The sequence below is a fragment of the Calypte anna genome, chromosome 18 (genome assembly GCF_003957555.1).
Source record: "Calypte anna isolate BGI_N300 chromosome 18, bCalAnn1_v1.p, whole genome shotgun sequence".
Lineage (NCBI taxonomy): Eukaryota > Metazoa > Chordata > Aves > Apodiformes > Trochilidae > Calypte > Calypte anna.
The window spans coordinates 1,323,937-1,338,344 of record NC_044263.1 but is presented as its reverse complement, the minus strand read 5'-3'; the positions used below and the strand labels follow the sequence as shown (position 1 = coordinate 1,338,344).

At 54.0% G+C, this 14,408-nt stretch overlaps 1 protein-coding gene across 2 annotated transcripts in view; it reads right to left on the bottom strand.

Annotated features, from left to right (window-relative positions):
• Positions 1-12,644: 12,644 nt before the first annotated feature.
• Positions 12,645-14,408, bottom strand: part of SLC39A11 (solute carrier family 39 member 11) — a 64,114-nt gene continuing 62,350 nt past the window's right edge. Inside the window, exon 10 of one of the 2 annotated variants that reach the window (XM_030461804.1) lies at positions 12,645-14,339. In XM_030461804.1, the coding sequence (XP_030317664.1) occupies positions 14,261-14,339 (79 nt within the window). In that variant the 3' untranslated portion in view covers positions 12,645-14,260. The remainder of the gene's footprint in view (positions 14,340-14,408) is intronic. The other variant, XM_030461805.1, reaches the window with a different exon arrangement.

Sequence of the window (14,408 nt, the reverse complement as noted above, 5' to 3'; positions counted from 1 at the left end):
GCCCCGGGCGCGGGAAGCCGGTACTCGCCTTTCTAATGAGGCTTTTCCGTGGAAGGAGCAGAGGAAAAACGTGTGGTCGTTCCCCCCCCCGGAAGAAAAAGGAGAAAAAAATAACACGCACGCTGTTTTTCCGAGAGAGAAGTGGGTTCCTTCCCTCTCTCCTTCCTTCTCTGCGCTACCCGGGACCCGCTGCTCGCCCTCCCCTCCGCCCCTGGGCAAGAAGCATCCCCGGTGGGGGAAACCCGGACCCGGTGCGACACAAAGGCGGACGGGACCGGGAAGGAGCCGGCACGGGGAGCGGCAGGCCCTGGGGATGGAGGTCCCGCACCGGGGAGGTCCCGCAGCCTGCCCTGTATCCCCCGTACCGGGACCCCCGGGTGGCACCCGCACCCTGCCCTGGGGGCCGCACCGAGCAACGGGACCCGGCGGGGTGTCTCGGCTGGGCTCGACCTCCCCCGGACCCTCTTTATGCCCCCTACCCCGTCCTGAGCAGGGCTCCTACCTCCGTCGGGCCGCCCCGCTGCCACCTCCGAGCCGCTTCCCCCCGCATCCTCCCGCCAGCGCCGAAACATTCCCGGGGCTCCGGCCCCTCCGGTTCCAGGAGCGGCATCCCCATCCTCCTTCATATCCAAACCGCCCTTCGGGGACCCGGCACGGCACGGCCCTGCTCCCACCCTCCCCCCGGTGCAGGAGCCGTCCCGAGCCTCGCAGGTGTCCGGGACCAGAACCGGCACCAGCACCACCGTGCCCAGGGATGCTCCGACTGCAACGCCCGGGCCATTCGCCTCTTATATAGCCCCCCGGCGGCGGGCGGGCGCCACGGCTTCACGGGACTTGTAGTTCCTCCCCCCCGAACCGGGAGCCGCCTCTCTCCCTCCTTCGGTCCCTCCCTCCGTCTGTCCGGCCCGGCCTGGCCCAGCTGCGGGGAGGGGGTTACGCAGCCCCGGGGGGAGGCACTGGGGTGGTGGCAGAGTCGGGGAGTGGGGGATATCGCTCCCCGCTGGCTCCTCGCTCCTCTCCGCGGCTCCCGAAGAACGGGAAAAGGCGATGGGTTTTCCTGGGAAAGCCGGGGAGATCACGGGAGTCCCGGAGTCTCATCCCGCCCGACGGCAAAGCGGCCAAGTGCAGAATCCATCCCATAAACTGCTGGGTAAATGAGTAACCCCGCCAAATACTTAGCGCGAAGACCGATTACTTGAATTGTCCCGTGTATTGGTTATTCTGTAGTTTAATTATTGTCCCAATTATTAATTTAACTTAATTATTAACCCATCTGGGGAATGAATGAGCAATTAACTGTGCTGCTGAGTTAGGGGCTAATTTAAGGCCCGTTCTTGCGAGCATGCCCCAGCCAGGCAAAGTCACCCACATGTCCTCGGGGTCTTGTCCCACACGTTTCCCTTCTGCTCCGTGAATCCCACGTATTCTTGACTCCATCCAGGAATCACCCCCCAGGGCTGGTGCCCTCTCCAAGCACAGCTCCTCTGCCAGAGGGACAAGGGAACTGGGGGCAGGGGAAAGGGTGGAAGGTGCTGGTTGGGGTGATGCTCCTGCACAGCCCTGGGCTGGCTGGCCACCAGGCTGGGCTCTGGGTAGCCAATGTCCCACCTCAGCAGCTGTGCAGGGGAGGGGACCCAGAGCTGGCATTTTCCCACCTGCACCGGCTCAGGATTTCTCCTGACACACTCAAGAGAGCTGCAGAAGTGAAACCTCAGAAGTTTTCTAGGACAAGTGAGCTGAGGGGGGCTGGGGGAGAAAGAAGGAGAGTGAAAGGAAAGGGAAAAAAAAAATAAAACCTCCTGGCAGGTTTTCAGGGCCCAAAGCTGGAGTGGAAATGCTTCCCTTCCCTTAATTGCTTCGAGACCAGATGAATTTCTTGAAGAAACCGCAGCTGAAATGCTGCACAAATCACATTGTTGTGCTTGTGTTGGCTGCCTGCTTAAGGAGGTAAAAGGTCATCGTTTATGGTATATTAAAAAGGAAAAAAAAAAAAAAAGAAAAAGAAAAAAATATCATATTTTAGGGCTGTGGAGGAGGGGGTTGTGTTACTTTTTTCATACTCACGTTCTGGAAATTAAAACCTGTTTGGCAAGCACCAGAGTGCAACTCACAGTGAAGAGAGGGACCTAGGAAAATGCTGTGATGTGGGGCTCTGCCCCAGCCCTGTCCTGTCCCCCCTGAGCCATCCCTTCTCTCCCCATCCCTCAGCTGCTGGGACAATCCCTGTGTGGAGCAGCAGGGCTCTGGGTGCTGCTCCCAGGGGATTTGCTGCCCCACGGGTGCTGCCTGGGCCATCCCAGAGCTGCTCCTCTGCAAGTCTCTGCAGCTTCAGAGCCTGGGAGGGAGCAGCTCTGCCTGCCTGAGGATCCTATCCTGGTGGGAAGCAGCAGGAGAACCCTGATCCCAACCTCTGAGAGCTCACCTGATTTTATTCAAGCACAGAAATCTGACTGCTGGTTTTCTTCTCACTTTTCTTGCAGATCAGTCCAATGATGGAGCTTCTCCCTCTGAGAAGCACTGCCTGCTCCTCTCCCTTTGCTTGGCTCCAGCATTTAGGAATTCTCCACCCATAAGTGGTGACACCTTCCCAAAGGTAGCAGATGCAGAACACAGGCAGCACCAGGTGAGAAATCTCAGGTGTGGAAGATGAAAGTGGAAAATAATGGCACCAGCACCCCAAATGGCAGAGGGTGGTTTGGTATTTAGTGGAGAGGGAGGTGTTGGGTGTCTTGAGGTCCAGGCTTGCTGTCCCTCACCTCTCTTAACCAGGAACTGCCCCCAAAGCATCTCAGGCCATAAACCCAGGACTGGGTTGCAGAGGAACATGGAAACGTTGAACTGGCCCAGCAGCAAAAACCCAGTGGGGTGTCTGGGATGTGAGCACTTGGCCTTGTGATGGCCCTGGGCAGAATGGGACCCAGAGCTCGCTGGAGTCAAGGGAAAGGCTCCTGTTTGACCCAGCAAGACCTGAAGTGGGTCTGTAACAGCCTCCCATCAGCTGGAGGGGCTGGAAGCACAGAGCTGTGGATAGCCTGGCATTTCAGAGGGCAAGCTGCCTTTATTATAACTTAATTAAGCAGCTTTGCTCCCTTTTCTAGTGGCATTTCCTTTGGAGCCAGGAGCCCACAGGACCTGGCCCCATCAGCCACCATCACCTGAAGCCACTGTAAGACTCTGTAAGACTCTGCCACAGCTTTTGCCAACACCTGAGCAGTGCAAAGCAGGCAGGAGCTGGGGAGGTAGCTCTGCCCCCCAGCCAGCCTCTGAGGAAGGAACTGGAATGGGAAGGGGAGCTCCTTATTCACAGAGCAGCTCAACGCTGATTTATGGGATGCTTCCCAGCCCTGGTTTTGCAAGAATATGACGTGATGGTAAAAGGTTTTGGAAGATGCTGAACTGGGCCATGTGGGTGCCAGGTGAGGTGTGGGAGGGGTGTGCAGGGCTTTACATGAGTGCAGTGCCTGGAAACACAAAGACATTGTTTTTAAGTGATAGCCAGCCCCCTCCCCACAGCCCCCCCTTCCCTGGCTCCTTGGGAGAGGACAGCATTCCTGTCTCACATTCCTCAGCCACTGCTGAGCTGGGGAGGGGAGACCCGAGCCAGAGGAAGAAAGCACAAAGTTTTAATTAGGAAAGTGGCCCGTGAGCTGCTGTGATGGTGGTGGGTGGTGAGGGCAGGGAGGGAGAGGAGAATTGCCCATAAAACAAGATAAAGTGCATGGGGCTCAGGTAATAAGGATAATTACACAAGAGCCTGTGGACATAAGAATGTCAGCCAGATGTTTCCAGCTCACAGAAAATCAGTGGTTTCCCAAGGGACCCACTCAGAGCTGCTGAAAGCATCCTTTATCCCGTGGGGAGGATGGGGTGGGGTGGGCCAAGGGCTTCCCAACACAGGGCAAAACATCCTGGGGCTGCTGGCTCTGCTGGCTCCCAGTGGCTTTGGGAAAGCTTCTGAGGAGAGGAAATCCTCAAATGAAAAGGGAAGAGGGGTTTGCTGGAGAGGCAGGTTCTGCACCTTGCTCCAGGGCTGGGTTTGGGATTGGGGTCTCTGTGTCCACAACTCAACGGGGCTGAGACCACCAGGGGGATGGGCAGGCACCAGCTCCTCTCCAGCTGGAAATACCCTGGGGATACTGATGGTCAGGGAGAAGGAACAAGGCTGCTGACTCCTCCAGAGAAAGAAGGAAAGGACCATGGAACACCTCGGGCTGGAGCCCCTCTGCCTTCCCCTGCAGCTGCAGCAGCCTTCCCAGGAGGGTGGAGCCCCAAAAACTGCTTATTCTGTGAAACTGCTCCTTCTGTGAAGGTTCTGCTAACACAAACACCTCAGCTGGGTTCACAGCCCCGGGCTGTGTTACTTTTACCAGGCGAGATGGTGAATCCCACCCCATGGATCCTGGTGTTGATTTCTGGTGGGCACCAGCACTGGCAAAAGAAAAGAGGAAGAGTTTTCTGGGAAGGGTGTGCTGGGAAGGAGTTCCCACAGGATGGCTGTTCCCAGGGCCTGGCCAGCACTGTGACCTCTGAAAGTCCTCTGACCTCCAAATAGCCTCCCCCAAACCAGTTAAATATCTATAAATACATTGAAATATGGAAACAGAAAGCTTTCTATTTCGTGCACTGGGAGTGCCAAGTGTCTGGGAGAGCCAGTAAGGCACTGCTGCTCCAGGGAACAGGGAGCTGGGTTTCAGGCAGAAACAAACAACTTGAATCTTTACCCAAAGCTTGAACCAATCCAAAAGTTAAGGAAAAAAAAAAGAAGAAGAAGAAGAAGAAGAAGAAGAAAAAAAAAAAGGCAACAACCTTCCGAGGTTTTGTAGAAGAGGAGGAAAAGTGTGGTTGGGTGTTTTCAGTTTTCTCCCCAGTGCTGGATCACAGCCTGGACCACTCTCTCCTCCCAGCAGGTCCCTGGGATGGACTGGTTGCTCCCTGGGGATCTCCCCCAGCCCCCAGCAAACCCAGGAACATGAAGGATGAGAGGAACCAGAGAATGATGGAGCCACAGAGAGAGGTAGAGACATTGCAAGGCATCCAGGAGCAATTTGTTACCTTGCTCCAGCAGCTCCCCAGATCCCATCCAACCTCTGCAATCTCCTCAGCACACTGGGAAGGAAAAAGCAGATCCTGCCCCTGTTACTGAGTGACAAAAGCAATGCAGGGAAGAGAGGTTTAAATGGCATCACTAAGGCCAAGCAGGAGATCTGCGGCACCACCTCCATCCTGGAAGACAAAACAACCTTTACCCAGACAGCAGAGACAGCAGAGACCCCACAGACCCTCTCCCAAAAGTAAAGGAACAGGTAGAATTAAGAGCTGGAAGAGAAAAAATCTGCTGTATGCTGGGACAAAGCAAATCCCAGTGCACATCCAGGCTGTGTGGTTTATACTTAAGTTACTTAAAAAGAACTTTAGAGCAGGAACGCTGTTCAAAAGTACATTGTGTGCTCCCTTGTGAAGATAAATTCATTATTTAAGGTTGAAAAGGTGACTCGACTAACATCGATTATAAAAAAAAAAAAGAAGGAATAAAACCACACACACACGCAGCGAGATTTTCAAGGAGTCCAGTGATTTAGTGTCCCTTTCTTTCTCTCCCCACACTTCTTGCCTCCTGCACAAGGATCTATTGAGAAGCTGCAGAACAAACGTTCCCTTATGCAGCTCCAAAAAAGTCTCCGTCAGTTTGTCTGAGGCAGCTGCCTCCAAGCACGCTATGGTTACTCATTAACTGGCTCTCCCAGGGCAGGGGAAGAAGGAGTAAACTTAATAGACCCTAAACCAGAGGGAAAAAAAAAAAAAAAAAAGAAGAAAAAAAAAATCATAGACGTAAAGGAATATATCAGGTGTCCTGGAAAATAAAGTGGAAAAAACAGGTGTCCCTGTGAGCACCTCCGAGGCAGAGGGTCCCACCACGATGGGGCAGCCAGCTCTGGAGCAGGAGGGGACAATGACATGGAGAGTAAACGTATGGGGACAAAAGAGTAAGATTATTAACGGGAAAGAGAAGAAAGAGAGGGGACAGAGAGGCACTTGTGCTCCACAGTGCTTTATATGCTCAGGGTGCCCGGGGAGGATTACTTCACTGCCCCAAGCTGCTCTGCTCCCCAATGGAGGGATTCATTCCCCCCCCCCTCACGTTCTGCATGTGAATGAGGGGCTCCTTTGGCTGGGGAGCACTTCCCAGGGGGGCAGTCCACTCCTGAAGCCTCCCAGCTGCCAGGAGAACCCCTCTCACTGTCCCTCCTGGCAAGAGACTGATGGCAGCTCTCCCCCACCAGGCAGAGGGATCCCTGGGTCTTGTGCTGGGTCTGAGAGCTGAGATGCCTCCTCCATCCATCCATCCATCCATCCATCCCTCCATCCCTCCATCCATCCCTCCATTCCCTTCCATCCATCTATCCATCCCTCCCTCCATCCCTCCCTCCCTCCATCCATCCATCCATCCATCCCTCCATCCCTCCTCCATCCCTCCATCAATCCATCCATTCCATTCCATTCCATTCCATTCCATTCCATCCATCTATCCATCCCTTCCTCCATCCCTCCATCCTCAGCCATGCATTCTGCTCTCTCCACATCAGACCAGGCACTCCCCTGACCATCACCACCTCCATACCTCCTGCTCCTTTTACCATAACTCCTGACAGAAAACATTCCCCCAGGGCCTCGGGCTGCCTGCACCTTGCACCTGATTTTCTGCAGCCCTGGGTTGGGGCTGGAGCAGAGCTGGGTAACTGCAGCCCTCAGGGCTCCACAGGGTCCATCCCAAGCTGACGCTGGAGACTCGGGGTCACTTTTCCTGGAGGAGCCCAGCAGGACTGAGCCAGGGAGCAGAGTGACACCTGGGGTCTGTGCCAGAGCCCCTGGGACAACCCAGACCTGCAAACCCTTGCCAAAAACCTCCCCAGTGCAAACCATTCCAGCTCTCCTCCCTGCAGCCCCTTCCAGCACATCTCCCATCCCGGAGATGCCCGTTTCCCACGTGAAGGGAAGGAGCTAAACCTCCCCTTGGCCTTCCCTGTCAAAACCCTCCAAGAGATCCATGAGAGGCTGATCCAGAGAGCCCCTGCAGAAGGGATGAGCAGGAGGGATCAGCCCCACAACCTCCCCATCCCGGGCAGTGCTGTCCCAGCTCCCATCTGCTGTCCCCCAAAGCAGAGCAGCACAAACCACGACTCCAGGCACCTCGGATGCACCACGCAGCATTTGCTCTCTTGGGGGACTGGGAGCTGCTGGGGAAAGGGAAGAAAAAGGCAGCTCCAGTCCCATCCAGGTCAGCTGGTGCTCCAGTGAAACAGGTACCTTGTGATTAGGGTTGGGGTTTTTTTTGTGTGTGTGTGTGAAATGTTAAACATCTGGAGCTGAGAGGTACAAGGCAGCCTTTGTGCAGCTGGAGAATTATCTGCAATAAACCAGCACTTGTTTCAGAGAGCTTCAAGGAAAAGGACGGGGGGAGGAAGGAGGAGAGAGAATCCACCCCCACTGGAGCAGGAGTCTCAGCTTGTCCTCGGATCCCAACATCATTTCCCACACTGGGTGGGGTGGCTTGTGGCCCTAATGACAGCCCCAGACCCTTCTCTGCACCTTAAACCCCTGCAAACAGGGTCCCTCAGCCCAGCCATGCCCCAGCCCCGTCTGCATTAAATAATTGTGATTAAATAATTGTGATTAAATAAGTGTGATTAAATAATTGTGATTAAATAGGCAGCGTTTGGCTCCAGCTCCCAAGCCGCAGCATCCTGCTCCCCAAGGGAACCTCTCAGCTTCTCACCTCGGCTGAGCACAGAGTTTGGGAATTTTGCATCTTTCTCTGGGTGGAAGGAAAAGGAAGGGAAGGGAAGGCAGTTCCTCTTCTCACTCTTCCCGGAGAGATGAGAGGTTTAGTTAAACCCCCCTGGTATTTTGGCTTGGAGGTGGGCTTTCTGATCACCTTTGCACAAAACAGAAGGGAAAAGGAAGAATAAAAAGAAATAAATAAAAAAAAAAAAAAGAAAGGGTGGAGGGGGAGGGGAAAAAAATAAAGAAAAAGTGGTAGGGGGGAAAAAAAATAAAAATTAAAAAATCGTTTGCATAAGAAAAAAAATTCTTTTGCTCACCGACATCTCCTGAGCCTGAGGAAGCAGAAGAGCAAGGAAAGGAATCTCGGGAGGGTTTAGAGTCAAGGTAAAAGGGATAAAGAACCCTTTGGAGGGGTCTCTGCCCCATCCCCAAGGCCAGGCCAGCCCCGGCCAGACCGCAGCACCCACGGAGCATCCCAGGGGCTCCCGGTGCCCCTTGTGTCCCCCGCTGCTCCGGGGGAACAGGGCGGGGGGGAAAATCCCCCCAAATCTCTTCACCTCCCTCCCCCCCATCAGCGCTGCCTTTCCACAAAGCCTCGGGGGCTTTCACACCCACTCACCTGGGCCTCCTTCTTCCAAACAACTTAATTTGTTTAATGACTTCGGAGGCCCCCGGGGCCCCCTTGTTGTCTGGATTTGTTTCCTTGGTCTCCGAGAGATTGTTTTTCCCCTGGGTGCAGCAGCCACCCCAGGACCAAAGGCTCCGGGGGGGCTCCTGTGAAACCCACACCAACACAAGGTTTAAGATTTTGTGTGCCCGGGGGTCTCAGCAACTCCGGACTCGGGGGAAAGGAGCCCCCAAAACCCTCCCCAGGGTTTGTCCATCCACCAGCAGACCGGAGCTGCTTGGAGAGGGTGGAAGCAGAGCAGATCCAGGATAAATTCTGGGTTAGGAAGGAGAAGGGGGTTGGGGGGGGCAACAAAATCCTTCCTACTTTGAAATCCAAGCTCTCACCTGCCCCTCTTGCAGCCCAGACTGAAACACCAGGGTGGGAGGAACTGGGATGCTCCAGCCCTCACTGGCATTTTCACCTGGAGAAAGGATGGGAAATAAAAGGGTTTGGGATGCTGAAGCCTTCTGCCTGCCCTGTGGGGGGCTGGGGGCTGGCAGAGGTGGGGGTCTCAGCAGAATGGGGGGATCCTGGCAGAAGTGGGGGTCCCTGGGGGCAGCGGGGAGCCCTGCACCCCATCCATTACCAGCACCTCCCTCCATTGTTTCCCAACCAGCTTTTTTCCCTATGACCTAATCTTCCCTTGGCTCTTGCTGGTAATTTTATGGCAGGGGAAATTATTTTGCAGTAAAAGGAAAGCAGATCCAGGCCGTTCTCTTCCCTCCTGTTTTCACATGGGGTTTTTGGAGCTGTGGTTTTGTTTTCTGCTCCAGGCAGAGCAGAAGGATTGTACCAGGTGAGATGGGGAGGGAGCCCATGTTGGGTCTGTAATGCTTCCATTATTCCTCTAAGAACACGAGAAGGCATCAGCAAGAGAGAGGTTTAAACAATTCCCCAGTGCAAACCAGCTCTGGACACAAAAGCTTTTTAGTTATCATCAGTGTTTTGTAAGCTTATATTAAAATAAACCTTCAGGCTCAGTTCCCTGCTCTCAAGAACCCCCTTGTAAGCTTATAAAGCACAGAACCATAACCCAGAAATCCCAACCAAGGAGACACTAAAGATATTTTCTCCCTCTTCTTTCACAAATTACTTCCCTCCACGCTGTAAAAGCCTTAAAACAAGAAAGTGAGTATTTAGATCAGGGCTGTGCAATATGCAGATCCCACCATGTGTAATTTTCCTTCTTTTCCCATTAGAAACAACAATCCACACTGAAGGATTTGCAGTTTAGCCTCTCCTGGATGGATGGCATTTCACCCTCCTGCAGACTATTCTCACCTCACACACCACAAAAGAAACCCTGGGCAGATCACCCCTTTATGGTGGCAGGGAGGAACCTTTCCCCATCCATCACTCAGCTGGAAGGAAGCTTTTTAACTAAAAAACCCAGGAGAAATGCAACCAGGGGATCACCCAGCAGGGACAGGAGCTTGTAGCTTTCTAAGGGCTGCCTGGGCATCCAAGATTGTATACACGTGCTGAGAGGGTGCCAAAATTCACCTAAAAAAAGAAATAAAAGCACTGAATCTTCCCTAGAAACCCAGCGACCTCAGAAGACCTCCCCTAGGGCACCCCCAGCCATAATTTCTCTTCTCCCCTCCAGTCCCCAGGCTTGTCCCCAAGGTTGGGAGGGCTCCCAACCCAAGCAAGGCAAGGTGAACCGGGCAGGGCTGAGGTGTTGGGCTCGGGGTTCCTGAGCAAGGTGCCAGGAGGAAGAGGAGCCCCGGGGTTGCTCTGGAGCCCACGGGCTGCACACGAGCGCGCCTGGGTTTTAATTGCAGCCTCCTTGCCAAGTACAACAAAGTCCTGGTACAAAGAAGAGAAGTCACTCTGTCTGTAGGCTTTGAATTGTTTCTTTCCAAAGGGGAGGGGAAGGAAGGTGAAATCCATCCCTTTACAAGCAATGACTCAGGTGCTCTCCCACCTCCCCCGGGGAGCATCTCGCCAGCCCGGCTGATGCTCGGTGCCGCCTGGGGTTTGAGGTTTTGGGCCCTAAGAATGGGATTATTGTTTGGTTGCGTGCAAAGCCCTTCTTTGGGGTTTTTTCTCCTGGCCCCGCCCAGCCCTGTGAAACCACAGCTGCTTTTGCCTCCCCCAGCACCCACCAAGGACCCACCCGCCCAATTCCTGCTCCCTGACTCACGTGGGGCGATGTCCCCCGAGTCGCGCCGGCGTGGGGAAAGGGGGGGATTTCCCTGCTCTGGTTGCTAAACCATATCCCTGTCCCTTCCTCCTGCTCTCCCTGGCTGGGAGCGAGCAGGGAGGAGCTGCCAGGGTGGGAAGAGCAGGAGCTGGGCAGGCGTCGTGGCGTGGGGACAATCCCTGTGCCACCCTGTGCCACCCTGTGCCCCACCAGGAGCTGCCCGGAGGCAGGGAATGTGCTGGGATTCACCTGGAGCAAAGGGGTTTGTGCTTCCTCCTTGCAGCACAGCAGGACGGATCAGCTGCATCCCTGAAGGGAGAAGCCCAACACTTGGCATCACACACTCCCAGCCCTGGCTAATCCCCTCTCCAAAGCCCTAATCCCCTGGCAAACACACGTAGGGTGCCGTGCAGCAGAGCTATCAGCAGCCTCTCCAGCCACCACTTAGTCATAAGCACAAAATGAATATATATATGAATGTATATACAGCCTCCCTGGGCAACCCTCCTGCTGGCAGAGGACTTTCCCCACCAACTCCTCCACCATCCCCTGCCCAACCTCTGACTGTCCCTTGGGCACCGTGCCCACTGCCATCCCACGGGAGGGCAGCTCAGCTCAGCTCTTCCACTGGAAGAAAAGCACCAGAAGAGCAGCAACACCCCCCCAGCACTGCACTACACAGCATTTTCCCAGCAAATTTGTCCAGTGGAGCTCCCCAAGCACCAGCTCCTCACCCGGGGCACACAGGTTTGTCCATGCAGCACCAAACCACCCCTGAGCTTCCCCCCCTGCCAAAGGAGGGGCTGCCAGGGTTTGGGGGGGTTTCCACTCTCAACTAAACTCTTGGGTCATGCCCCTTCACTAGCAGGGCTTGCAAAACCTCCCAGAAGATGCAGAAAAGCATCAGGGAGCAGGCCACAAATGTCACTGGGGTTATTTTGAGACCCCTGCACTGTGCCTGCAGTGCTTCAGCAAAAAATCTTTCTCATCACTTGTTGGGGTTTGAGGCTCCTGGATGAAGGGGAGTCCCAGTTTGAGCTCTCCTCCAGCCAATGCAAAAAAAAAAAGCTGTTAGCATTCTCAGACAAACCCCAATGATTCTGCATTTTACTGAGCAGCAGGAGCTCCTGTCTCCCATTTTGCAGGGCTTGGCCGAGTGGTTCTGTTGCCTTTGGTGCTCAGCTCCACCTTTCCATTGACAGTGATTGTTAACCTCAGGCCTGGCCCCTCTCCAGCTTTTCAGTCCTCCCAAGGAACACATCTATAATTTCATCCCCCCCCAGGGTGCAAACAGAAAAGAAGGATTTTCCGAGGTGCTTTCTGCAGCCCCCACCCACCCCCCTCCCTCCTTCCCTACGGGGCCAATGTACATAATTACCTCTCCTGGCTACATCTAAGCAGGATTAAATGCTTTAGGTGATATTATCTCCCAGCAATCTGATTACAAGGCTGCCTTTAAATGTCTAATGTGTTTTTTTGTACCAACTTACACCACAGAGCCAGAAATCAAAGAAGAAATGATCACCAGCAGCCCGGGAGAAACCCCCACCCGTGGACACCCCCCTCCAGAGGTTTTTCACTTTCACACGAAGGTTTGAGCCTGAAAACAAGAGGGCTAAAAGCTTTACAAACTTCCTCAGTGTGTCTAGAAAAGAGTGGTGGGAGCTCACCCAACTGGTGGCCACTGGTGGCCCAGGGCAGGAGACACTGGCCACAGTCCCTTCCCACTCCCTGCCTGTTCCAGCCCCAGGGACAGCTCTCACCTGGCTTTAAAAAGAGGGTCCTGACACCCCTCACTTGGCCACCCCAGGGCTAAACCCCAAATTTCCTCTGAGCTCTAGCTCATCTCCACACCCCCAAGGATCCCAGGGAAGGTCGGGTCCCCCTTCCCATCCCCATCACCCCTCTGGGTCACCCCAAAGCAGGAATGGCAGCTGGTGGGGAGGCAGGAGCCCTGAGAGGGCAGAGAGGAGAAATGGAGGAGAAGGGAGGGAGGAGAAGCAAAAGTCCAGTTCATGGCATTCAAACATACCAGTGCAAACTCTGAACTTCCCATTTATTGAAACCAATCACAGTTAAAAGGTCAAATCCATCAGCAGACAGTAGTTTCGTATCATCACCACCCAGAGTGACACACCAATGAAGTACAAATGAAATCCAACCCAAAAAAAAAAAAAAATTTTAAAAAAAACCAAACCAAAACAAAAAAACACCAAAACAAAACCAAAAAAACCCCACCAAAACAAACCTCAAAATCAACCTGACCCATAGCAGCCTGCCTGCCTCCAGCTGAGTTTATTCAACCCCGTCCCTTGAGCTGCCCTTCCTGCAGCTTCTCCTACCCCCAGCCCTCGGGGTGGGGAGGGCCCAGGATGCAGGCAGCAGCCAGGAGATCCTGGTATTCCTGCAGAAGGGACTCAGGAATCCCTTCTTCCTGAAGGCAGAAGCATCCCTAGTGAAAAGGATGCTCCCAGCATCCTTCCAGCTCCTCGCTCCAGTCTGTCCCAGGTGCAGGGTGGGACAAGCTCATCCCTCTGCCTGGCAGGGACTCCTCCTGCCTGCTCAGGATCAGCAGGAGATGCTTGAAAAGCAGAGGGTGAGGAGGCAGACACACAGGCTGCACATTTCTGGCCCTTCAGGTAGGAACAATGAATTCACCCAGATGAATGATTTCCTCCTGCTCAGAGCCTGACTCAGCTCCCAGCTCTCCTGCAGGGTGAGGAGCCACCAGGGCCACCACCAGGAAAGAAAAACCTGCCAGGAAAAACCTCCGTGGGCTCCTCGGGGAGTTACAAAACATCAGAAATAGCAATTGCTTGGTAAGGGCAGACAGGGCCCCCCCCATGGAAACAGATCCTGCTGTACCCCAGCACCTCCCCGGGGGGTGGGTGAGTGACCACCCCTTGGCTCTGCAGAGAGCAGAAAACACAAAAACTTTGCTACCCTGCTTCTTTTTCCAGAGGAAACCTCAAGGTACTGGACACAATGAATTGGATCAATGCCCCAGTTAGGAGAGAAAATCAGGGGAAAATGACCTTTCCCTCTTACAGGGATTTTTTTCCTTGCCTTTTTGCATCCATCAGAACAAACTCCCTAAAACATTCCCAAGGACCAGCAGGATCCTGGAGACCTGTGGTCCTGCAGAGCATTGCACCTCAGCCCCAAAACCTTCCCCCTGCCTTTTGAAAGAAGTTTCCAAATGAAGACTCCATTAGGAGCTTACTCAGTTCAAACACCTGGGTACAAAACCCCAGAGCAGCCTCAACGTGCAACATCCAATTTCTAATCTTCTAGAGAACAAAACTGATCAAACCCCAGAGCAACCTGACCCAGAGAAATGAGCCCAGCATGGGAGGGAAGGGACGTGGTGACCTGCAGCCTGGCCAGCACGTTGTCCTACAACCTCCTGAGGGGAAGAGAAAACCTGGTGGCAAAAGGAAACTGGGACCCACGGGGAACCACCCACCTTTGTGCTTTGAAAACCATTGACATGATGTTGGAGGGGAGGAAGAGATATAAAATGATAGGAAATCAACACCGAACCAGATTAAAATAAAAAACCAACATATGTACAGAAAGGATCTTGAGGATAACGTGTGTCCAGTTCCAAACGCTGCCCAGAAATGGCTTTGAAGGCTTCTCCTGAGGAGTGCTTTGCTGCCCTACCCGAGCCCAACGTCCAGGGACATCATCACCACAAATCCCAGGATGGAGGTCCAGGAAGCCAACTTCCCATTGCCACTGCAGGGAGAAAAGGAGAGGCCATCAGCTCCTGGAGCTGGGATCAGCTTTCCTGGAGGAGGGAAGAGC